Raw genomic sequence first — 24,972 nt, 5'->3', positions numbered from 1 at the left:
CATTTGAGAAAGTCAAAGTTCGGACTCACTATGTGATTCCGAACAAGGCCTATTGGTGAAGTACTAAGTTGTGAGTCTGTCATGAGTAACTTTGTGAAGTTCTCATAGATATGGAATTCATGTACAAGATTGCTGAAATGCAATGTATGTCACCTCATGCTTTGTTCCTTGGAGTGTGAATAAATGAACTGGCCAGTGTCCAAATTGAGTCCTGACTCTTTTGGATGAAACAATGTGACTTGTTAGCTCCTCGTCAATACATTGTTTCTAACTTATTCACAAGCGACAAAGGAGTTGAGGAAATAACAGCTAGAAGGGTAAAATGGTAATTTGGTAAATCCCGACTAGCTGATGACATTCATGAATGGTAAACATAGATAATATTCAGTGGATCCGCTCATCGTAATTAAGTCGAATTCTTGAGTAGAAAATAAATTCATTTGAACCGAGAGATTTTCAGTGTCAGCTCTTTAGTGGAGTCAGTTGGCATTAAGCTAAACTTGGAAAAGGTTTGTGAACTTTTGAGTCCAAGTGTTTAGCTCAAGCTTTGTTCATTTGGGTCCATGAGGTCACTGTCACGAATCACATCGATAGGAATAGTTAAACTGGAAGCTAAGTCAAAACAAGAACGGAAATTGTCGAAAGGGTATTTTTGTCTTTTGAGACATAAGGATGAAATGGATGTCAATAAATTTTGACAAGTTCATTTGATGACTTAATGTCACTCGGCCATAATATGATTAATTGGGCCTTGTGAATTAATTTCGTTTCATAAGAATTTTATTGAAAATTCTTAATGGGCTTTTCTCATATTGTTATGAACAAATGAAGAAGCTTCTAGAAGCTCCTTCTAGATGAGGATAGACGCCCAAGTACCCAAGGAAAAGAGAGATTATTTTGTGCATAAATGTATCAAGATACTTGCCAAAAGAAAAAGAGGAAACAAATCTCCTCTATGAGGAAAGTAGATGTTCGGCCAAACAAGCCAAGAGAAAGTCAAAGGCAAGGCATGGAATAAAAGATGAAACTAATCCCTTGGGGATGTGTTTGATGTAGGCGCCCATTTAGGGGATTTGGGCAATAAAAGATTGCTCAAAAAGGCTTGGAAAATAAGAGGAAACTACTTCCTTCCAAGGCCAACCCTTCTCCTATAAATAGGACCCTCATTCCTCTCATTCCATTCATCCCACACAAGTTAGAGATTGAGAGACTCTCTCTCTAGACATTGTGGCCGAAATCCTCTCTCTCTCTCTTTCTAGTTTATTTTCGATTTTTCTTGTTTTGGCACCTAGGTCCTCACTCGACCTAGTGTTTAGCTCTGCGACTTCGAGACTCGTTCTTAAGTCGTAGCGTTTAAAAGTGCCCACTCACTGATTCTTTCTTTTCGAGTGATTTAGTGATAGAAACTTTCGTGGTTGCTCGAGGTGCCGAGGAAAGAAAGAGAGACGTGCTGCGAGGGGAGACGAGCGTTGCGAACTTTCCAAAAGCTTCTTCAAAGTTCAAGCTTCAAGAAAGGTTAGTAAACTTCTTAGCTCATATTGGTTTTTAATTACATGTACTTGCACTTGTCTAGGTTAGTAAAAACCGTTTTTACTTATAAAAGAAAATTTTTAAAATTCCGCCGCTTACCGAAGCGTTAATTATTTTCTTAAACCCTAGATCGATTCCAACAAATATCTGCAAGCTGTTTCTTGGTGTGAATGAATTCGAGTTTGATCTTCTTTTCTTCCACAAGGTCTCGAATGAAATGATGTCTGATCTCTATATGCTTGGTCTTACTGTGTTGAACAGGGTTCTTGGAGATGTTGGTTGCGCTAATATTGTCACAGAACAATGTCATGACATCTTGTCCAACATTATATTCAGTTAACATCTGCTTCATCCAGAGAAGCTGAGTGCAACTACTTCCAGCGGCGATGTATTCAGCTTCTGTTGTGGACAAGGAAACACAGTTCTGCTTCTTGCTGAACCAGGAGATGAGATTGTTTCCAAGATAGAAACATCCACCAGAAGTACTCTTTCTATCAACCGTGCTACCTGCCCAGTCAGCATCACAGTATCCCACAAGCGTAGAGGAGGTATCATAGGTATACAATACACCAAAATCAGCAGTTCTTGAGATGTACCTTATGATTCGCTTAGCTTGAGCCAGATGGCTAGCTTTGGGATTGGCTTGATATCGCGCACACACTCATACCGAGTAGGCTATGTCTGGTGGGCTGGCAGTGAGGTAAAGAAGGCTGCCAATAATACTCATGTAGAGGCTTTGATCAACAGATTCTCCATGCTCGTCATTAGTGAGTTTGATGTGAGTAGCGGCAGGGGTCCGCTTGTGAGTAGATTTTTCCAAGCCAAACTTCTTCACAAAGTTTTTGGCATACTTACTTTGGGAGATGAAGATACCATCACTCATTTGTTTGATCTGAAAGCCCAGAAAGTAGTTTAACTCACCGACCATACTCATTTCAAATTCAGACTGCATTTGTCGAACAAAAAGATCCACCATCTTGTTTGACATTCCTCCAAAGACGATATCGTCAACATAGATCTGAGCTATCATGAGATTGCCATTCTCCTTTTTCACGAACAAGGTCTTGTCAACTCCACCTCGGGTATAATCATTCTGCACAAGGAACTGGGTCAGTTTCTCATACCATGCACGAGGAGCCTGCTTAAGGCCGTAGAGAGCTTTTCTGAGTTTGTAGACATGCTGTGGTGAGCTAGGATCTGTAAACCCTTTTGGTTGAGCTACATAGACTTCCTCATTCAGATACCCATTGAGGAAAACACTCTTAACATCCATTTGGTAGAGCTTGAATTGCAGGTGACAAGAGATTCCAAGCAAGAGTCTGATGGCTTCAAGTCTCGCCACAGGGGCAAATGTTTCATCAAAGTCTACGCCTTCCACCTGTGAATGGCCCTGCGCCACAAGTCTAGCTTTGTTTCGAGTTATATTACCATGTTCGTCTGATTTATTCTTAAAAATCCACTTAGTTCCAATGACATTCACATTGTCAGGTTTAGGAACTAGTTCCCAGACTTCATTTCTTTCAAACTGAACAAGTTCTTCTTGCATAGCATTAACCCAGTATTCATCATCACTAGCCTCATTAACATTCTTAGGTTCAATCTTAGAGACAAATCAGAGATTACCGATCATCTCCCGATAGTTAACAGGAGGTTTTGGGCGAGTCTTTATTCCTTCACTGATTTCGCCAATCACCTCATGAGCAGGATGATTTTTCTGGATTCTTCGGGAAGGAACTCTTTGTTCAGTCTCAGGAGGAGATCCTTCATCTGGAACAATGTCGCTTACTTTGTCATCACCATCCGTCCTGACATCAGTAGGGATGTCATCCAAAGAGTTTTCAGCATCTGTCCTGACATCTGTGTTACTACGAAAAACTTCATCCTCATCATTAGTACTGTTAGAAACATCATGATCATCGTTTACCACCACATTTATGGATAGTGCGTTTGTTAAAGATACGATAGGCACGACTATTTCTAGAATATCCAAGAAATATACCTTCATCACTTTTCGGGTCAAATTTACGCCGAGGATCTCTGTCAGCAAGTATATAACAAACAGAACCAAAGACATGAAAGTATTTCACATTCGGCTTTCTCCCCCTCCATATTTCATAATGAGTGCTGGAAGTACCTGGACGAATAGTAACTCTATTGTGAATATGGCAGGCAGTATTGAGAGCTTCAGCCCAGAAATGTGGTGGAATATCTTTGGCCAACATCATCACTCTCGCCATCTCTTGGAGGGTTCGATTTTTCCTTTCAACAATTCCATTTTGTTGTGGTGTGATTGGGGCAGAGAACTCATGGGCTATCCCTTCTGTAGTACAAAACTTAGCAAAGCTCATGTTCTCAAATTCCCTTCCATGATCACTCCGGATTCTGATCACTTTGCCTATGCTCTCTCCTTTTTCTCTTTGGACCTTCTTACATAGAGCTTCAAAAACAGCAAAAGTGTCAGATTTCTCACGAATAAAATCAACCCAAGTGTACCTGGAGTAGTCATCCACACACACGAACACGTATCTCTTTCCTCTAAGACTCTCGACCTGCATCGGTCCCATCAGGTCCATGTGAAGAAGTTCCAGAACACGAGATGTGGTAAGATGTTGCACCATCTTGTGAGACTTCTTGACTTGTTTCCCGATTTGGCACTCACCGCAAATTTTTCCTTCTACAATCTTCAGGTTTGGGACACCGATGATGGCTTTCTCAGAGACAATTTTCTGCATGATTCTGAGATTCAGGTGACCAAGCTTTTGGTGCCACAGTTTGGTTTCGTCAACTTTGGTCAAGAGGCAATTGCTGTTTGGTACGGGAGACCACATATAGCAGTTGTCACGAGATCTGTTTCCTCGCATAAGTTCATCTTGTTCCTCATTAATCACCACACACTTATCACGAGTAAAGTTGACATGCAAATTTAGATCACAAAGCTGACTAATACTGATAAGGTTAGCAGTAAGTCCTTCTACCAACAAAGCCTCAGTCAAGCAAGACATACCAGGATAGTTTAATTGACCTTTACCCACAATTTTGGCTTTTACTCCATCTCCAAAAGTAACATGACAGTTAGAATAAGGTTTCACGTTGGTCAGGAAGGTGTGATCACCAGTCATGTGGCGAGAGCAACCACTGTCGAAATACCAGTCATTCCCGGTGGATGCACTCAGAGATGAGTAGGCAATATTGGCACGATAGGAGGCATTTTTCACTCTCCATTCCAGCCCAGTAGTAGGACGAGATGGAATATTCCAGTGAATGGACCTTTGCTGACGGACATTTCTCCCATACAACCGATAGCAAAAAGGACGGATATGTCCCTTCCTACCACAATAATGGCATACCCAACGAGGTCTGTTGACAAGAGACTTGGTTGATCCAGAGAGATGATGCCGAGAGAGATCATGAAAATTGTTGTTACCAGATGGTTGAGGCATGTTTCGTGACATCTGGCTAGTCTGCTTTTGGGGAACGAACATAGTCTTGGATGATGAAGCTCCATGGGTATATCCAAGCCCCTTCATGTTCTTCGCAGGTTTGCCAATGGTGAGGATTTTGTCAAGGCTGTCAGTCCCAGAATTCAGCATTCTGACAGTTTTGGTCATGTGATCGAGTTCGCCATTCAGCCGACTGACTTCCTTCTTCAGATCCACAATCGTCTCTAGGAGCCTTGCCTTATCTTCTGTCAGGGAAAGAATAAGAGCACTTTGTTTGTCTAGAATCTGGGATTCCTCAACCCATTTGGTGTGCAAGGTATTGTATGCTTCATTCATAGCATCGTCAGATAGTTCTTCATCGAGAACATATTTCTGAGAGCATTCATCAAATTCATTAGTAGACTCATGAGTATGGACAGAGGCAGTAAAGGCTACGAAGTTACTTATCTGATCTGAGTCGCTATCTTCATCTTCTTCATCTGAAAGAGTAGCGTTGTATCCCTTTTTCTGTTTCTTGAGGAAGTTGGGACACTCCTTTTGAATATGTCCAAAACCTTCACATTCGTGGCGCTGAATGCCTTTGCCTTTCCCAGATCGTTCACCACTTTTACTATTCATGTGAGGATTAGTATTCTTCTGAAATCGTTGTTGGAAATTGTCCTTGACATCTTGCGGGACATTTTTCTCATTCATCTGGTTGAGTCTTTTCATGACCCTGCCATAGTTTTTTGCAAGCATAGCTATAGTATCGTCAATATCGTTGTCAGAGTCTGAATATACCTGTTCCCTTTGTTCATGAACATAGCTTTTGAGAGCCATCCCTCTGTGTTTCTTTTCCACCTTAGGAAGGGAGAGCTCAAAAGTCATGAGGGATCCCATTAGCTCGTCGAACTTCAACGTCTTTAGGTCATGAACTTCCTCAATGGCCGTGATTTTCATCTTGAACCTAGAGCTCAAGGTTCTCAGGATTTTTCGAACAAGATCTTCATCTGTCATTGGTTTCTCGAGAGAATATGATTCATTGGCGAGATCACGAATGCGAACGTTGAACTCAGCAACCGATTCATCCTCGAGCATCGTGAGGGCTTCAAAGTTGGTTGTGAGATATTGGAGCTTCTGTTCACGGACCTTTTGTAGTTCCCTCATAGGCAACATCGAGGATTTCCCAGGCCTCTTTGGCAGTAGTGCATGTATTTATCAACCTGAAAACATCTTTATCGACTCCGTTAAATATAGCATTAAGGGTACGAGAGTTACCAAGGGCCGCCTCATCTTCAGTGGGGGTCCAGTCATTTTCGGGTTTCGTGCCAGTACGGGCTCCTTTGTCATCAGTCGTCATAGGAGCTTCCCACCCGTGTATCACAGCTTTCCATGTTCGGCTATCTAGGGACTTCAAGAAGGCGGTCATGCGTGCCTTCCAATATACATAGTTGGTTTCGTCGAGTACTGGAGGGCGATTGACAGATCTTCCCTCTCGGGAACTATCCATAATAGGCAATTAGAAAAAAATCCAGGAAACCACCTAAAGATCAAGGTGCCTGCTCTGATACCAAATGAAATTCTGATTAGTCGCAAAGACAAGATGTCGCACACAATGTGTTGACAATGTGTCCGACAACTTGCTTGAACACAGATATGGATAAACAACAAAACTGAGCAGAGAACAAGGAACACACGATATGGTTACCCAGTTCGGTGAAACACACCTACATCTGGGGGCACGCTGCCAGTGGAAAGGATTTTCACTATCTTGTAGTCAATAGTACACACAAGGTTTATATCTGATTACAATCAACAAATCAATAAAACCTAGAGACTATTACTACCAGTGATCACCTAGACAGGGACTCCCCCTGAATTTGAACTCCGTCTCAATTCCACCCTTCGAGCAACCTCCTGGCTCGGATGACCTTTTAGTCTTCAGCAGTACGTGAACCTTCAATCACGAGAACACAAAACCCAACTCTCACAGACACTCAATCTTTGTGGAATAGTGTTTGAGAGAATACACCACTTATAACCAAAACACACAGCCTCCCAGTCCGCCGGTCTTGCACGTCTAAGAGCTCTGAGTGTTTGATCAAAAGTGTCAAGGCTGCTAAGGGGGAGCGCATGGCTTTTATAGCAGCTGTACAAACCTGGAAGGTATCTCGGGTTTCCTTACCCGACCTCAAGCGAATATCACAAAGTAAAGACTCCATCAAGGTGAATATCGTGCAATGAAGATAGCATCGAGAGAAATCTTGCAATGAAGTCACCAGCGAGGCAGATATCTTGTAATGAAGACAGCAGCAAGGCAATAACTCAGCAATAAGACACCAGCAAAGCAATCTGAGCAAAACTGGAAACTTGCCTGAAAAAGAGTCTTCATACAGGAGGAAAGATGTCAAACCAGAAGTGAAAACATAACAACCGACATCTTTCCATACAACTTACACTAAAAAATAAAGCCAATTACAAAACAACGTATCAACACCTTGACATATTAGGCTTTACATGTAGATCATGAAGGTGTTTTTTTATGAATCAGATAAACCCATGTTCATCTCTAGAGGCCTCAAAGCCAAGGAAAAAGTAGTGAACTTAACATCCATAGCAACTTTCACAAGGGGTTAGACTAAGCATCATAACAATATCATGCTCTCCAACAATATAAAATAAAAAGGATTCAGTAGTAAATGTTTTTGGGGAGAGTTTGCGTTGATGTTTTGGGGAGGGTCGAGTAGGTTTGAGGATATAATTGAACTAGAAAGGGGTACACTACTACAAAATACCTATTCGAAGTCGCTATTTTTGCGTCGGATACATTTTAAAGCGACGCACAAAATAATTTTTTGGAGCTCGGTTGACGTGGAGAAGAGTAAAATAAAGATCATTCAACCAGAATTGGCCACGTGGCCTCGCGTCGCTCAAAAAGCGAACGACGCCACGTGTCGTGGGGCGTCGCTCGCTTTTTGAGCGAAGCCACACCACGTGTCATTTGGCTTCGCTTGCTTTCTGAGCGACGCCAGCTGTTTGAGCGACGCGCAAGACATGTGGCCTGACGTCGCTCATTAAATAAGCGACTCCCCATTTTAAATATTATATATATATATATATATATATATATATATATTGACGTATAGTAGAATACGTATTTTTAAAATTAAAAAAATAATAATATTGGAGTCGCTCATTAAACAAGCGACTCCCCATTTTAAATATATATATATATATATATATATATATATATTGACGTATATATAGTGGAATACGTATTTTTAAAATAAAAAAATAATATTGGAGTCGCTCATTAAACAAGCGACTCCCCATTTTAAATATTATATATATATATATATATATATATATATATATTGGTAGGCGTTTTTATTCTTTTAAATCGCATAAGTCCTGAAATCTCACAGCAGTTTAGATCTTCATCTTCTTCGATATTCTCTCCAAAAAACCGAAAAACTCCATTGAAATCCACCTCCACCACCACCACACATCTCCACTGACTTTACTCCAGCCGCGTCGTGTTCTTTCATGGTGAGCGTTTTCATTCTTGGCTCACGGGTAAGAGATTATTTCTAGGGTTTTTTTAGGTTTTTTTTTTTTTTTTTTGGGTTTTGATTTCAAAATGTTATGAGTAAGAATTTTTGTTTTTTGTAGTAGTAAAAGGAAATCTAATAATAGCCAAACAAAAGTACAAGGACTTGAGTTTGTAGACTCTCTCTGATCCTCCGATGAAATATAGCAATCTAATACTCCCTTAGATCAACGACTCTTTTCTGTACAATTCTCTCCCGAAGATTGTCTCAACGAATCAATGTAAACACACGTCACCCATAGGCTATGCACAAATAAAGTACCACACTAGCAAGTAATTTCTTGAACTATTTGTCGATGAAGATCTCTGGTGTGGAGAGACTGCTAGTTCAAGAATAAATCAACTGTGTGAAACTTTAAAATCTAAAGTGCAAAACCCATGAAAACCATTGGAGAGTTATATTAAGTTTGCAACTAAATTTTTCGTAAATCTGGATAACCAGAAATTAAATTCAATCATATCTTTACCAAAAATATTAGAACTAAAAAAAAAAATTTTTTAGTTTAATTCGCGTGAGGAGGATAAATGTCTCGAATAACCCGATGTCTTGAACGACTTGTTACAAAAAAGTCTTGAAGAACTTTACAACTATTTTGTCAAACCACTACAACAAACAGTGGCAACAGCCACAAATTTTATTCTCGGGAATAGCCACGACAAGTCGTGGCTAAATCGCCGCGACATTAGATGAAATAGCCACGACTTGTCGTGGCTGTTTCTATTTTCATCTATTCAGTAGAGCGGGATTATTCTCGCGCTCATTATTTGAGATTATAGATTAGCCACGACAATTTTCGTGGCTAAATAATCAACTGCCACGACAACAGCCACGACTTGTCGTGGCTGTTACTAGTTTCAAATTTTCATTGGAGCGGGCTTGATTCTCGCGCTCAATTTTTGAGATTTTCTTACAGCCACGACAATAGCCACGACAAGTCGTGGCTATTAGTAGGTTTTGATTTATTTTACTCAACTTTGTCTTATATATTTTTGTTAGAAATAAGAATATACCCTCAGGAAAAAAAAAGCTCACCCTCGAACTCTTCTTCTCCTTTATTTCTCCTCTGAAAAACAAACATCTTTTTAACTCTAAAAATCGCAGCTCACCCTTGATTGAACCCCTGTAGAAAAGCTTGGCTCCGCCATTAGACCCAACCTCACAACCAAAACGAGCACTCAGCTCCGCCGTTCCAAATAGACCCCCAAATCCAAATCCCCGACCATGACCATGACCAGACCGTGACACCCAAATCCAAATCCAAATCGAAGCCCTAGAATTTTATAGACCCGAAATCAGAAACCCTAACCCCAAATCGAAGGACTCCGCGCTCGGACCAGTCGCTCGGACCGCCGCGCTCGGACCGCCGAGCTCGGACCACTCGTCGCCTCACTCGTTTCTGTTTTGATTCTTCTGTCGCCTCACTCGTCACTTGGACCGCCGTGCTCGAACCACTCGTCGCTCGGACCGCCGCGCTCGAACCACTCATCGCTCGGACGGCCGCGCTCGGACCGCCGTGCTCGGATTCACGAGTACGCGATTCTTCTGATTTGATTTCTGGCGTGAAATTGACCTCTGTATTGTGACCTCGAGTACAAAAGGTAAGCTTGTTTGGCTCTGTATTGTGACCTCTTTGTATCGCCGAAATAGCTTAGTTTGGTGGTGTACAAACTTTATATGTTTGAATGATAATATTCTGGAATGTTGGACTTGGTTATCTCGTGAACTTGTGATTCTCTATGGTTTTGATGTCTTCTTTATAATCAACGGAATTGGTTACAGGTCTGCTGTAAAAGATGGTGACGAGTGGCCTTCAAAATATTCCAAGGTTTTCATAGAAGTAAGAATTCTGTAGCTCTCTGAATTGTGGTATTCCATTGTGCTATACTGCTATTACATTTCATATTACACAATGTTCAGAAGATGGTTTTGTGGGTTTGATCAGATTTGGGTATTTTTATTGTGCGCAGAGTTATTTGGCGAAATACTAAGAGAACAGTAGAGAGATGAGGCGAACTTGAGGTTGAACCAAGCGGAGAAGGTAAGAGAAATAATGTTACATACCACGGTTATTTTCAATTGGATGATTAAAATGAAGTTTTGTGTGACTGATATGTATATGTGTGTGTATGAATCTGTGTGATGGTGTTTTGTTTGTGAATGTGTGTGCGTGACTGGAATGACTTGCTGATTAGGAAATAGGAAAAAGTATTTTGATATAAGTTGATTGCACACCTTTTGTTTTCGGTTTTATAAAACTCAAGTTACTTTTCTCTTTAATTTCTCTTGTTCTGTTTAATATGTCTTACGTGTATTTGATGAAATTGAATGCCAAATATTCATGATTTTGCATCTGTGATTAGCGAATAAAGACTGCATAATCTATGTCTCAAAATTGTAATTCATGTTGATGCTATCATTCACTTGCTGATTAGGAAATAGGAAAAAGAATTTGCATAAAACTCTGGATTGTAGCAAATAAATAGTGTCTGTGAACTTGTATGACTTAACCTTAGTATTACAAGAGGAGATTATGAACTTAAACTTGTTAAAATTTTATAGCGAGTTGTATGTTTAACTTATGAACTTACAAATTAAAATTTTTAAAAACTTAAACTTGTTAGAATTCTTAGGATTTAAACTTGGAACAAATTGAAAATGTGTTTAGTCTTTGAAAGAACTGAAAATTGTTAGAATTATTAGGATTAAAACATGTTACAAATTGAAATTGTGTTTAGTAATTGTATAAATTGAAAATTGTTATAATTTTTAATATTTAAACTTGTATAGGAAAATTGTTTATCACTCTTAACAGGTTTCATGACAAGTCTCTTGATAGCATTGTAACATGTATGTATCTGTAGGAAGGTCCATATTTGTATGCGAATTGTTGATCACTCTTAACAGGTTTCATTACAAGTCTCTTGTTACCATAAATATATAGGAAGGTCCATAGTTGTCTGCAAATTGTTGTTCACTCTTAACAGGTTTCATGACAAGTCTCTTCAAACCACTATGATGTACATGTGTAAATATAGGAAGATATGGATACCGACGCCGAAGAGGTGGTAGAGGAAGAAAAAGAAGAAGCCGATGATAGCAATGAAGTCAAGGAGACTATCGACACTGAAGAGGCCACGGAGGAGAAGAAAGACGAGAAGCCTTCGGGGCGGACAATCACCGCCGAAATGGTGGACGCGTGGGCCGAATCGGTGCGAGCGGAGGCGAAGCTGTCTTCGGTGCGGTGTCTCATGAGAGGGTTTCGGATGGCGTGCCACTACGGAGACGACAGCGGGGACGACCCGGCGAGCAAGTTCGGGACGATGTCGAGCAGTATGTTATATTTTGGTTTAGTAGCGTTGCGAGCGTTATTTTATTTTAGTATTGTATTTTAGTTTATTAGTATGAGATATTTTATAAGTATAATCATGAATTCATCACATGAATGAAATATATTATTTTGGTAAATAAGATTTTATTTGTGTAATTATTTTACATTTGAAACATTTAAAAATTGGCGGGAAAAATTACTCAAAAAAAGGGCGAGAAAAAATGGTGGGAAATGGCTGGAAAACATGACGGGAAAAAATTTGGCGGGAATAATTGGAGGGGAAAAGGTTTCCCGGCAAAATTATGTGGTCGAAATCAGCCGCGACAACAGCCACGACTAGTCGCGGCTGTTTTGTCGCGGCTGATTTTAGCCACGACAAGTCGTGGCTGTTGGTCAACAGCAACGGAGCAACAGCCACGACTTTTGTCGTGGCTGTTGTCGCGGCTGAAGTACCAACAGCCACGACTTTGATAGAAACAGCCACGACTTTTGTCGCGGCTGTTGCCAGTTTTTGTTGTAGTGAACTTAAAAATCATGTCACAGAGGATCCAATAGAGGAGATTGACATGAGGCACATAATTCATATAGAGTTGCAACTGATTAATGGAAGCTTGGACATATTAGGATCGTTAATTGCAAGAGATGTGGTTGTTTTCACCGACGGATACGCCATTATATATCAGACGAGAAGCTTGAGAAACTAGCCCTTACCATGACAGAACACACACACGCACACATATATATTGAGAGAGAGAGAGAGAGAGAGAGAGAGAGAGAGAGACTGTTTTCATTGACTAAGAGTTACATGTTCGATATAACTACAATCACGAGCTCTAATCTGCGCCGTTTGCTGTCTTACTAACTCTAAAAGACTTTGATCTAACACACTTAATAAGACGCATCAGCGAAGAAAAGAGGAAATAAAAAAATCAGCATTTAAGCATCTCTCAACTAGTTAAACTCTTCAGTATACAATTTACGTACGCCAATGCTACTATGGAGACTTTAGTCGATCTAAGCCATGCGCTTTCTGCAAAATATAAAACAATTAGAACTTATATATATATAGAGCTAGCATAAAAAAAAAAAAAACGTAAAATGTATATATGTACCAAGCATGAATAGATATCTTCCAAAATAGGTGTGAGCGACGATACCAAGATCTGCATTTGATCGTCAATGGAGTCCGAGCTTTGATGGTCTTTGGATTTGAGAGCACTTGAGAAGGTTTTGTGATCAGGAACTAGCTTTAGAGCTACCTGCAAATGTAATTGTCTTTGTCAAATAGATAAAGAATGGCGTTAAAATAGTTGAATTGTCCTAACAAAAAATATTTAGGAGAACTAATTAACATGTAATCATGGGAGAGAACAAATGAAATTAGCTATGTCATATGAAGTTGTATAATAGTTGAGGAACTAAAAGCAATAAATATAAGCCAAATAATGTAAAAAGGGATGAGAAGAGGTTACTCTAACAGCAGTTAATGATATCCATCCGTGCCAGTTCTTCAAAGTGGTGTTATAAGAATCCTCAACTATTGTGCGCATGTCATTATCCGAGCCTCTTGTTGAGAAGTTTTGTAATAAAGCTACACTAAAATCCAAGGACCTGAAATTATAATAAATTTACAATTATATTGCAAAGATTAGTAAGCACTTCATATATATCTTTAACATCTTCTATTGTACGTACAGTCATACACAAATGAAACAAAAAAAGAAAAAAAAAACTCGATCCAATTATACACAGTACGGCGGATTGGCTCCGATAACATGTCAATAAATAGATTAAAACTTTGTTTTCTCAATATATTTTGTAAACATTATTATATAAAGATTAGTTGATAACATTATTGACCTTTTTAAAAATATAGGTAAATTTCCTCGATATGATTTTTTTTCGTAAAAACATAATAATAGACCTTCCTGCTGAGGTTTAAGACCATGGCTAAGAAAATTAATACTGCTTCTCCGAATTTTAGTCTTATTAACATATATTTCTAATTATGTTTAATCATAAACCAATACGGTTCATCTTATTTAAGAGTTGAGAGATTCTGCCAGATCAGACAAGTCCTGGGTACATATTAAGAATCATTTATACTTTATTATTACAGGACTTTCGGCTGGTTTCTTCTTTGTATTACTTTAAGCTGTCTCGTATTTTATTCTAAAGTCAGTATACTTGCTATATTTCCTTATAGGAAGCAGATCTAGGTATCACCAATGAAAAAAAATGAAGAACATTTATCATACAACGAAATATTAAAAAAAAACCATTTTTTACGTTGTGTATATGGAAGGTGTACGGAATACATATTATAATTCATGACATCTTAATTAGAGTAAACATCTTACATGGACTCGTTGTCACACCATTGTAGGGGGGTTACTCTATCACTTCAATTCACAAAATTATATCAATTACCCGAAGTTATGATAGTCACACAATTAGAATAAATAAAGTTATAGAAATCACGTGGGAAAATGCAAGTATTCTTAAATCAGAGTATTTAATAAAATTATACTTGATTTTGCTAGGAACATGGTTTAGAAATTTCCGATGCTGTTCTATAAAATAAGAACTAAGAAAAAAAAGGACAGCCTATTTATGATGTTTTCATTATGTACGTGCATTGTACAAGCATAGGCTGGGTAGAAAAAACAAATCTATTATTCTTTTCTCCGGGCGATGTTTATAGTCATTTTGAAACATTGATTATAAGATTAAGTAAAAGCTGCGACGTCTAGGTTTCGGGTTTATTGTTATTAATTATTAAACCTTGAGTGTTGCACTAACCATATTTTATCACATATTGTTCTATGTAGATGAAAGGTTGTAATGTTAATAACGTTATAATAATGATTTGAACATCAGTAGCTAGCTTACGACAAAATCATGAATATTTACGCTAATCGAATTACTATTCCCAGCTAGCTATGGACATAGACAACAACAATATAAAAAACAGTTAATTAGTAAAATACTTAAAACTGATAATATATATACGTGTGAATTAATAGATCAAGTCACCTGGTAAGCCAAAGAAATGCTTTACTACTGCTCTCAACTTTTTTTGCTGTGCCTTCACGAGCTTCTTGGTTCAATATCTCAACCAAATTCGAATACTTTGTTGGATCAATTTCATGTACTTTTTCCAGCCTCTACATTGTCAGAATAAGTACAAGTAACATGAGTCTATTAGTAAATACAATTATCCTAAGACAAAAATATTGTCCAAAAACTCCAAGGTTTATTTTTTTTGTTCATTTGCAAGAAAAACAAGCTGATGGTAAGAACTTAAATATGTCTATTTGTTTTGTATATACCTGAATATTCTGATGAATGTCTTGTCTCATAACAGCCATTGTTGGTCCAATTTTATCTGCATATGGCGACAATAGATAAATATAGAAACGTTTTTATTGAGTCATATATGTACACACATAATTATTTTAGAAGAAATAGAGTGAAAAATATATATTACCAAGAACTTGAAGAACCAACTTGCAGAGAGATATAAAAGGCTTATAGGGGATGTGAGTTTCACTAGCGTTGAGTTTAACCAACATGGAAACCTCTTCGATTGCCAATTTTATATCCGATTTCTCCAACGAAGACATGGACGTAGAAGACATTTCTGATTTTGGAGTACTCTTCATTTCTTACCAGTAATTCATTTCATTTATTAAAGTCTCCAAAAACCATGGAATGATAAGGAAGAGGGACAGTTTTCGTACTACTCATGAATGTCGATTGCTACTTATAAAGGGCTTCTTTTATTATATATCTCAAGATTAGATAAGCATGGTCATGTCAACCTAATCATATCATATTTTATTATAGCTAAGTTGTATTATTAACTTGTGGAATGAACTTTCGAGGGAGGCTGCATCAGGAGTTCAAATTTAATAATAAGTTGAGATTCCGTTTTTTTTCTTTAGAATGTCAAGCAAAAAAATATCCTATAAAATCAATTATGCTGACTTCCCTGCTCAATTATAAGGTATTTTCGAAAAAAATCTTTGTTTTTTTTTTTTCAACTTTTTGTGTTTCAGATATATAGATTATTAGAATAATAAACCATGCATATGTCATTCATATTTTTCCTGGAAAAAGAAATATAGTAAAATATGATCTTATATATATAGTTTTTCAACGGTACATGAGTTACAAACAACCTACATTTCAGCTGTGATTTTAAAGTGTCTAAATCAGATAATCACTTCTTCTTCTGCAACTTTAAATATAAAAGCAAAAGAGAGGAAAGTACAACCTTAAGATAAGACCATTTTTTTTATTAATGCGTTTGAATCTACTGAGGGAAACGCGATTTACAAGCTGCCAGTTAATAATTATTAATAGCATTCCGTACGACATTAAAGTTTGAAAATATGCATATGTACTCTTTCAACTTCTCGTAATTTATAATGTTTCTGGTTTCCAGTAATGTGAAATCAACATATGCACGTAATATAAGTTCTATTATAATGGTGAAAATTTCTTCCCCTAATAGTATTTTAAATATGATACAATAAGGTACTAGTATATTTACAATTACAAACAAAAAACGTCTTTACTCTTTCTAACAGAGTGTGCACCAAATACTTACGCTTTTGCGTACGATCAGAACCAAATAATTTTTTTAATTATATATTTTGAATCAAGAACCAAATAATTTAAGAGTTTATTCATATTTTAAAAAATAATGTGTAATTATGAAACTATTGCTATTTAAAAAATAACTTGTATAATATATCAAAAGATATGATTAAGCAAACTTGTTTTATCTTTCTCAAATATCTTTCATACTTCATATTACGTACTGGATCAAAGAATCGTTACACACGCATATATATTATACATACATATATATATACACTTATTTTATGTACGAGAAAATATATTATCTGCATTACCTGGTAAGGAAAAAATAAACATTAATGTTGTACATTTAAAATTAATTTTATACATTTAAAATTAATTTTATACATTTAAAATTAAATCTAATAGTTTCGGATGAAGTATATGGATACAAGGATACCAAATATTAAATAAGAGGAGGTAGTTTTGACAGAAATATGTTAATTAATTACCAGAGTTCCTTAGTTTTGAAAATATTTATTTTATAATTTTCATAACATTCAAGGTATGGAGTATTGTTAAAAAAATTATCAGCATAAGTTAAATTGTCATTTATTCATACATAAAAATATCGAAATGATCAGCACCATTATCGCGTTCTTCTCCTCACAGAAAGTAAATTATATAAAAATATATACTATAGAGTATAGTTCTAGCTGATAAGAGGGAAAACTAAAAGGAGTTGTAACCTCCCTTGAGTAGAAATTACATCTTGATATAGCCAAGTACGATAAAACATTAAAACTAGAGTTTACATACCGCATTTTAGGTACATCATCGAACATAACTTTACTTATGTCAAACAGTTAAATAATAATCACATTATTTTATTAATGTAACTCCATCTTCTGAATTAAAAAAATGTAACGCGAATATAGCTAGCAATATACATAAAGGTGCAGCTGAGGAAGGTGCACGTATCGGTAGCTCAAGAAAGGGAAGGAAATAAATATCAATTTAACTTAATATTGCAGAACTCATATTGCAAATTCAAATAAAAATATATATTATGAGCTGTGCTAACTAATAAGTTGTCAAACTGTGTACTTCTGAATCCACCCGTTTCTTTGCTTAAATATTCTTATATATGCATTATGCATATACACTAGATTATGACTCTTACTCATGTGTCATTGTATAAACTTGCGGCTTAAATTCTACAACGTTTCGCCTGCAAGCCCCGAGAGCGCTTTAAAATTTAACCTAGTACTAGATGATTATATATTTCTGAGTGTCTACATATAGTTCGCCGATTAAAAACTTATCTGCCAAGCTTATAGTTTCTTGGGACTAGAATATAGCCAGGCCTTTGGTGATATAATGAGATTGCACTTGTTCTGATTTTATTTATGCTATTTTCTTATTTCGCGGTGAATCGAACTCGTCTCATTGTTAATGACATTAAGTGTTTACATTCTGCGTTAGCTCCTTTGGTCTACTTGTACCGGATTTTTACCGTCATCTATAGTTAGAGGTAATAATGCTGATCACCGACTAGAGGCGGCTGGTTGAGGAGCACGGCCTTCTGGGAAACTTAGCTGCATGAGATGAGATCACAATGAGGATTATAATTCCTAGCAAGCTAAGGAGAGAAATCTAGTCAATCTCGTCTTTGCAGATGCTGCTGGCGTAGTCTGAGCCCTCGTAGCTGGTGTCGTAGTCTGAGACTGCGGTGTCGTGGCCTGCTGAGCCTGTGGACTTGGTCTCAAGGACTCTGAGCTCCTTTACCGCAGCTTTCATCTACTGAATCGTGACTGCCTGGGACTGCACATGAGTTTGTAACTCGTGGATCTCTAACTCGGATGGCTGGCTATGCGATGATGAACTAGACTCGGGATGATCACGAGCTGAAGCTCAGAGCAAATCTCTCCTAGAGATCAAGGGTCCTATATGGTTTCCTAGTCTGGATGCTCCCCAAGAACTTCGTTCATCGCTGCCTGCTCTACCTCATCGATGTTCAACTCCATGCTTTGGTCCGTCGCTTGCCACTGAATGTCGACAATTTGGGTGGTGATTCAATCCTTTACACATTTTGAAAGAAAACAATTAAAATAATCATTTAAGCAATAATAAGTAATTAAATATAAATGAATGCAAAATACAACTTACATATGCGGTTTTTGCGGCTGTCATCGTCAACTGCCCATTCGTGTGTTGGTGGAAATGCACCCACGCCTCAAGTGCGAAGCCTGAGGTCCTATCTGGCCTCAGCTGCAAGGATTAATCAAAAGCAACGTAACGTGTTAATACTTATTAAATATATAAATTAAAAATTATTGAAATAATTAAAACTTACGTTTGCATGATGATGAATACTGAAAGATATCTACCCTTGTCGGCTGAACGTCTTCTTATGGTTTTGATTTTCCTTGTTGTGACCAGATAGTTTCTGCAAAACTTAAATTGAGTTAATTCGGGTTCATAAAAGTTAAAAAATTATATGAAAATGTTATCTTGAACCCTTCTGTCTCAAACCTAGCGATCATCTTTTACGAATCGGCCTGAGAGATGCCCTTTGGTGTAATCTGTTTTGCAAGATCTGTTGTCCGCAAAGAGTAAGTTTGAACTTTAGGCTCATTTTCAACTTTGCATTACGAAAAATTTTCTTTGCATCACGAATGATAGTTGCGTAGATCTCTGAGCAAAAGTGGTCTGCTAAGCGTATATCTCCGGTCTCAACATTAGTGTACACGAAAGTGAACTCACTATGGAGACCATTCAGAATAGTTGCCTGGGCCTGATGCGTTACTTCAGACCAAGCAGGGGCGTGTGGCAGAATCTCCGAGTGGATCCATCGCCCTAGGCAGTTGGCGAATAAGCCTATCTACTTGTTCTCCCCTCTCACGATCTGGTAGAACGTCTGCAACTGAGGGTCGCATCCAAATACGTTCTCACCTTGGACCCCTCTCTTTCCTCTTTCGGAAGTGGTGCCTATCATTGGTCCCCATTTATTCTTTAAGACGGAGGATCCCGGTGTCATTGGGAGATCCTCGGGTCCACCTGCTCCAGTGATGGATGACATATGGTAAAATGAAAACAATATAAGAAAAAAACGTACTTGTTTGATCAAATTAGACAATTAAAAATAGTAACAAAGTATTAGTTATTCATTGTCAATGTATATAATGTTAGTGTAATCTATATCAACATCAACATCTTCATCCTAAAAAACAATATGTGCTTCATCTTCTTCATCATTGTCTACTTCTTTGTCAACATCAGTCACAAGCTCTGCTTCAGCTATTTCATGTCGATGACTCTGAAGCTTGAAGTCTGTTTGTTGTATTAATGGAGCTATGGCGGAAGTCGGCTGGTCAATAACATGAAGGTCCCAAATCCCTCGATGACTGTGTTCCTCAACAATTTCTCATTCGCCACCTTCGAGAAAGTCTTCTATCTAAAATACATACTTCGCTTGAGTGGTGAGTATATATAGCTCGTATGTGAACCACTCTTTCTCCATGTAATGCTTGTCGTTCCACAAATCGTATCATCGTGAACTTGGTTCTTCGTATCATACTTGTCACCATACCAAATACACTTGAATAATATGACACATAAGTTATATATATAATTCAACACGAGGACGTCCTCCACCGTTTCATAGAAATACTCATCCACAAGCACACATACATAATTGTTTTGAGTGGTTCGTTGATTATCACGACGACGGGTGATAAACTTGACGTTGTTAACCACACAACTCGGATACTGATGGGTAATTTGAAAGGGCCCGACAGATAACTTGTAAAGCTCTTCAGACACGTTAGTGCCACTAGCTTTGAGATTATAAATCTAGTTACGAAACAAAGCTTTGATTAAAACTTGCATCATATGGTAAAAATATTAATTATCGCTTACCCTTTTCGCAAAAAAAAAAAAAAAAAACTTTGAATTCCTTCCTATGCGCAGCGTCAACGTCACATACTCTAGTTTCTCTTATGAGTTTCTAGTGCTCATTGTTTTAAAAATGTTACTCAATTAGTATCTTTTATGAGATAACATATGGAGAAATAGACAGATAAGTTACGCCAAATATGGATCCACTTTTGTACAGTTGGTCAAGATGCACCACTCCACAATCTCACTCTGTTTATCATCTACTTGTATCGGGTTCATCAGTCCATAAGGCACACACTTCTCAGATAAAAACGAAGAGTTCACGAACTTGATCTTTAACAAAATCTTTTTGATCTTCAATATACCCTACAACAAACGTTAAAGCTTCTTCTACAACGTATGCTTCGGCGACAGAACCTGGTTTAGCTCTATTTTTAACAAAATGCTTTAACACTCCAAGGTATCTCTCAAAGGGGCACATCCACCTCAAATGCACCGGGCCACAATACAACGCTTCTTCTGGTAGATGAATCACCACATAAACCATGATCGTGAAAAACGCAGGCGAGAAAATTATCTCAGGCTTTTACAAGATCTCAATGATGGAATCTTGCGCTTTTTCAAGATCCTCCACTCTAAAGGTTCTAGAACTTATCAACTCAAGAAATTTGCAAAGTTCGGCGATCATCACTTGTATAGGCTTTGGCACAGCCAAAAACCTCAACAGGATCACGTGGCAATCGTGCAACGTCAAATCTGTCAGCTTCCCGTCAACAGTTACATTCTTTTTTAAATTATCAGCGAGGCCATCCAGAAATTTGACAGACTGGAGGAACTCTGTAAACCGATGTCTCTGCTCAACAGTCAAAGTTATGCTGTTGACGGTTTGTACCACCCATCCCCACGTTTTTGCAAGTGTAAAGTGGTCTTGATCATCATGTCCATCAAATCATGCATGCCTTTCTCAGTGTCCTTGTTCTTTCCTTCTAAGCTGAGCATAGTCCCAAGAAAATTCTCACACATATTCTTCTCTATGTTCCTGACGTCCAAGTTGTGCTTAAACTCTAACTCTGACCAATATGGAAACTTGTAAAATAGCTTTTCTTTGTCCAATTCAGTTTGAACGCGTCACGCCTTCGTTTTCTTCCCATAGAGTTGGCGTGTTTGCTCGATGTCGTGCGAGAAAAATTCTTCAACTGATCGATTATGTCTTTTGGAGTCAACTTCTTTGGTGGCATGTGTCTCTCGTTCCATACTAGGTAGTGATCATTACTTTTTCTCAATCGGTATGAAAGTGGAAAGTAACGACGATGGTTGTAGTAGACGATTCTGTTTCTCACACCCATCGATGTCTTTCAGAGTTGCACGTGAGGCAATCAAGATACCCTTGTCCACTCCATCCCGATAAATATGATCGTGCAAAAAAAAATCATCTATCGTCCAGAGTGGTGAGGCACGCAACCAAAATGCCTAATTGTTGGCTCTATCTCGCAACTGGAATCTAGTATCTCACAATTCTTACAGCTCTTCAACAACCGGCTGCAAGAAAATGTTCATGTTTTTTTTTGTGTGCTCGACCCTAGAATTAGAAGCGTCAACATTACGTACTCCGACTTCATGCACAACCAGAGTGGCAAGTTATATACAATTTGTATTACCGGCCATAGACTGTATGCTAAGATCATTTCCCCGAACGAGTTGAACCCATTAGAAGCGAGTCTAAGCTGAATATTCCACGACTCTATATCAAAGTCTGGATATCTCTAGTCTAGATTCTTACATGTCATTCCATCAACAAGATGTCGCATAATGCCTTCTTCTCCAACACGCGCTCTATCGCGCCACTACATTTCAAGCGGCATGTGTCAACATGTGTACAAGTGCTTCAGTCGACCTTTCATAGGGAAGTATCGAAGTATCTTTTCCGGTATTTTTTTCCTAGCAATCATCCATCGGCTCTCGTTGTAAATGATGGAAAGTTATCTTAACTAAGAAAACTTACACGACGCAAAACATATGTGTCCTCAAATAGAAAATGTGCAAAGAGCAGAGTTATCGATCTCATGAGGACTTCAGATGAATTTCAATGTAAACTCACTAGTTTTTCTTTCCAAGTTATTAAAATATGAATATGGGTTTTTTTATTTTATATTTTTGAGAGTGAAACTAATTTAATACAAGAGTAAATAAAAACAATCAACAATGATTAAAAAAAATAATAAAATCAAGGGGCGCTACTTCGTTAGTTCATCGAAAGGTATGTTTCCCTTTACAATCACCTAACAAATTATATAGTCCCAAAAGGTATGTTTTTGGAGCATTTGGGACCCTTGGATGTGATCCAAGGGCCAAGATCAGCTCAAAAAGAGCTTTTAAAAATTGCTAACAAGGAACCACCATGCAACGAGCTAGGGAAGGCACACGTCGCGTAGCACGGATGCGTCGCATGGTTTCTTTGACATGTCCCGTCGTAGTGCAAGAATGATTCTTGACCGCTTTTTCTCCTACACGACGCGTGGGTTTTATTTGTTGATTTTTCCATTGACTTTTTCCATTGACTTCAAACGGCCATAACTTGGTCGATTTAGCTCCGATTTAGCCCTTTTTGCACCATAACCTTATCTTACTCTCTTATACCAATAATTAAACTAAAAACTACCAAACAATATAAGAAAAACCTAAGAACAAGTTTTGATTCTTGCTTAACAGGTGAAGATAAATGTGAATGAATCTCACTTATCGTAGTGCTTTTCTGGAATTTGGTAACCAAATAAATGAGACTTCCTCAGAAGTTGCAAAAGTTCAATGAACGATTTGTTCATCCAATGGTTCGTGACTTCGAAGTGCATCAACAAAAACAAGAACGATAAAGTCAAAAAAATATTTGCAGCCGAGGTACAATTCTGCTTCCAAATCTGCAAAGAGATCATCCACTTGCTCTTCTGCACGTAACTCACTCGGGGTTGGATTCGCAAGATCATTGAAATCCTCGTGATCCATGATATGATGGATAGCATCGTGCAATCCTCCTATACATCTTTGATCAATACCGATATCGGCTTCTTGGGTAATGCGAGTACGTCGTGGCTCGCCATGATGATACCATTCAATGTAGTTCGGGGTAAACTCATATATTAAGAGGTGCGACCTTATGACTCCAATATCATGTCATATCACATTGTTGCAAGTCTTGTAAGGACACCTATATTTATCATCTCTGTTTGATTGGAAGCGCGCAAGGTGGATAAATTCATTTACGCGGATAAACTCATTTACACCTGATTTATTAAGCAAGCTCAAGCGATCATTCTCATTAATCCAATCACTACTTGGATTTGGCATTTCGCTGAACGAGATGGGAAAGAGAGACAAAGAAAGAGAGACGGGACATTATATTTAGTGAAGCGAGGTAGAGAGGACATTAAATTCAATGAAGCGAGACAGAGAGGATATTGAGATCAAAGACTGGCATAGTGTATTATTTAAAAACTAATACTCTACCAAAATTTTGGGAGAGTTTTCCTACAATATTGATAAACCAAAAACCTGCAATTTTATATAAAAACATATAAAAATCAACCAGGACGATCATATTCATCAACCTCGAGCCACAGTGACTCGGTCACAACATTTTAACAATTAAAATCGAAAAATAAAAATAAAAATTTGACATGACTTATATAATTCCAATTTCATTTCTAATTTCAATTTAATTAAATCAATATTACTTTCAATTACAATTTCAATTTCAATTATAAATTTAATTTCAATTAAACTAAAAATTTAACTAAATAATTTTTTATTTTAATTACAATTTCAATTTCAAAATCAATTTTAATTTCAAACAAGCTAACTAAATTAAATCATTACAATTAGAATATTAACATTTACAACTACAATTAGCCAAACTAATTTAGTCATATTAATATTTATAATTACAATAACTTAAACAACACTATAACAGTTACAATAAAAAAAAATCAGAACAAGTAGACAATTTCAATTACAATTACAATTAACCTAAACTTATCAAAACAAAACAACCTAAGTTGAATAATTTCATTTACATTTACAATTACATTCACCTAATTAAACACTAAAAATTGAATTAGCATATTACATTTACAAATACTATAATTACAAGTTATTAAACTAATACATATAAAAAAAAAGAAAAAAAGCGATTAACTAACCTATCTTAGAACCGAGGCAGAGACGAGGCGGGTCACATGGCATGTCTAGAAGTGCAGCGACGTGGCGGTGACGAGGCTGGAGCACGAGCAATGACATACAAAGTGACGAGGTCTTCGAGCTGCGAGATGTGATGGTCATGTCAGTGGTGGCGTTAGAGAGAGTAGTGAGAGCAACAAGAGAGATATAGCGAGAGAGATAAAGAGAAATAGATTAGTCAGAGGCAGCCTTACCAAGGGAGACGGAGGTGTGGTCAGCAGACAACAGCATCATCTGTGTCTCGGGGTGATGATGAGTTGTTGGTGCAGTTCTTGAGAAGCTGAACTTCAGTCATAAGCTGTTTGAGGAAAAACATGCCCCTGACATTGTAAGGCCATCTAATGGGCCTTCTATTGGTATCGACCTT

The 24,972-nt window shown here is 37.6% G+C and overlaps 1 protein-coding gene and 1 long non-coding RNA gene across 3 annotated transcripts; one reads left to right on the top strand and one right to left on the bottom strand.

Annotated features, from left to right (window-relative positions):
* Positions 1-9,513: 9,513 nt before the first annotated feature.
* On the top strand, positions 9,514-11,981 carry LOC149390463 (uncharacterized). Its single transcript, XR_016300270.1, has 4 exons — positions 9,514-10,158; positions 10,340-10,397; positions 10,528-10,598; positions 11,596-11,981. It is a non-coding gene; the product is annotated as an uncharacterized LOC149390463 (long non-coding RNA).
* A 720-nt stretch (positions 11,982-12,701) lies between these two features.
* On the bottom strand, positions 12,702-15,575 carry GLTP2 (glycolipid transfer protein 2). Of its 2 annotated transcripts, none has more exons than XM_089620927.1 (6): positions 15,379-15,575; positions 15,221-15,276; positions 14,925-15,055; positions 13,361-13,499; positions 13,001-13,147; positions 12,702-12,918 (listed from the first exon to the last, which is right to left on the bottom strand). In XM_089620927.1, exons 1-6 carry the CDS (start codon positions 15,551-15,553, stop codon positions 12,883-12,885), a joined length of 684 nt encoding a protein of 227 aa, XP_089477053.1. In that variant the 5' UTR covers positions 15,554-15,575; the 3' UTR covers positions 12,702-12,882. The 2 variants fall into 2 exon arrangements, with proteins under 2 accessions (XP_089477053.1, XP_089477054.1); XM_089620928.1 differs by having other exon boundaries at positions 13,046-13,147.
* Between the last annotated feature and the right edge of the window lie 9,397 nt (positions 15,576-24,972).

This window comes from Urtica dioica, chromosome 7 (genome assembly GCF_054948205.1).
Source record: "Urtica dioica subsp. dioica isolate 48M chromosome 7, U.dioica_male_clone48M_v1_H2, whole genome shotgun sequence".
Lineage (NCBI taxonomy): Eukaryota > Viridiplantae > Streptophyta > Magnoliopsida > Rosales > Urticaceae > Urtica > Urtica dioica.
This window is presented reverse-complemented; position numbering and strand designations above follow the sequence as displayed.

What these genes read in the sequence shown, in the direction of transcription:
- GLTP2 (XM_089620927.1), bottom strand. Translation starts at nt 15,553, where the DNA reads ATGAAGAGTACTCCAAAATCAGAAATGTCTTCTACGTCCATGTCTTCG. An exon ending in ACATTCATCAGAATATTCAG is followed by an intron (nt 15,056 to 15,220) that starts GTATATACAAAA and finishes CTGACAATGTAG; the next exon opens with AGGCTGGAAAAAGTACATGA. An exon ending in AAGATATCTATTCATGCTTG is followed by an intron (nt 12,919 to 13,000) that starts GTACATATATAC and finishes TATATTTTGCAG; the next exon opens with AAAGCGCATGGCTTAGATCG.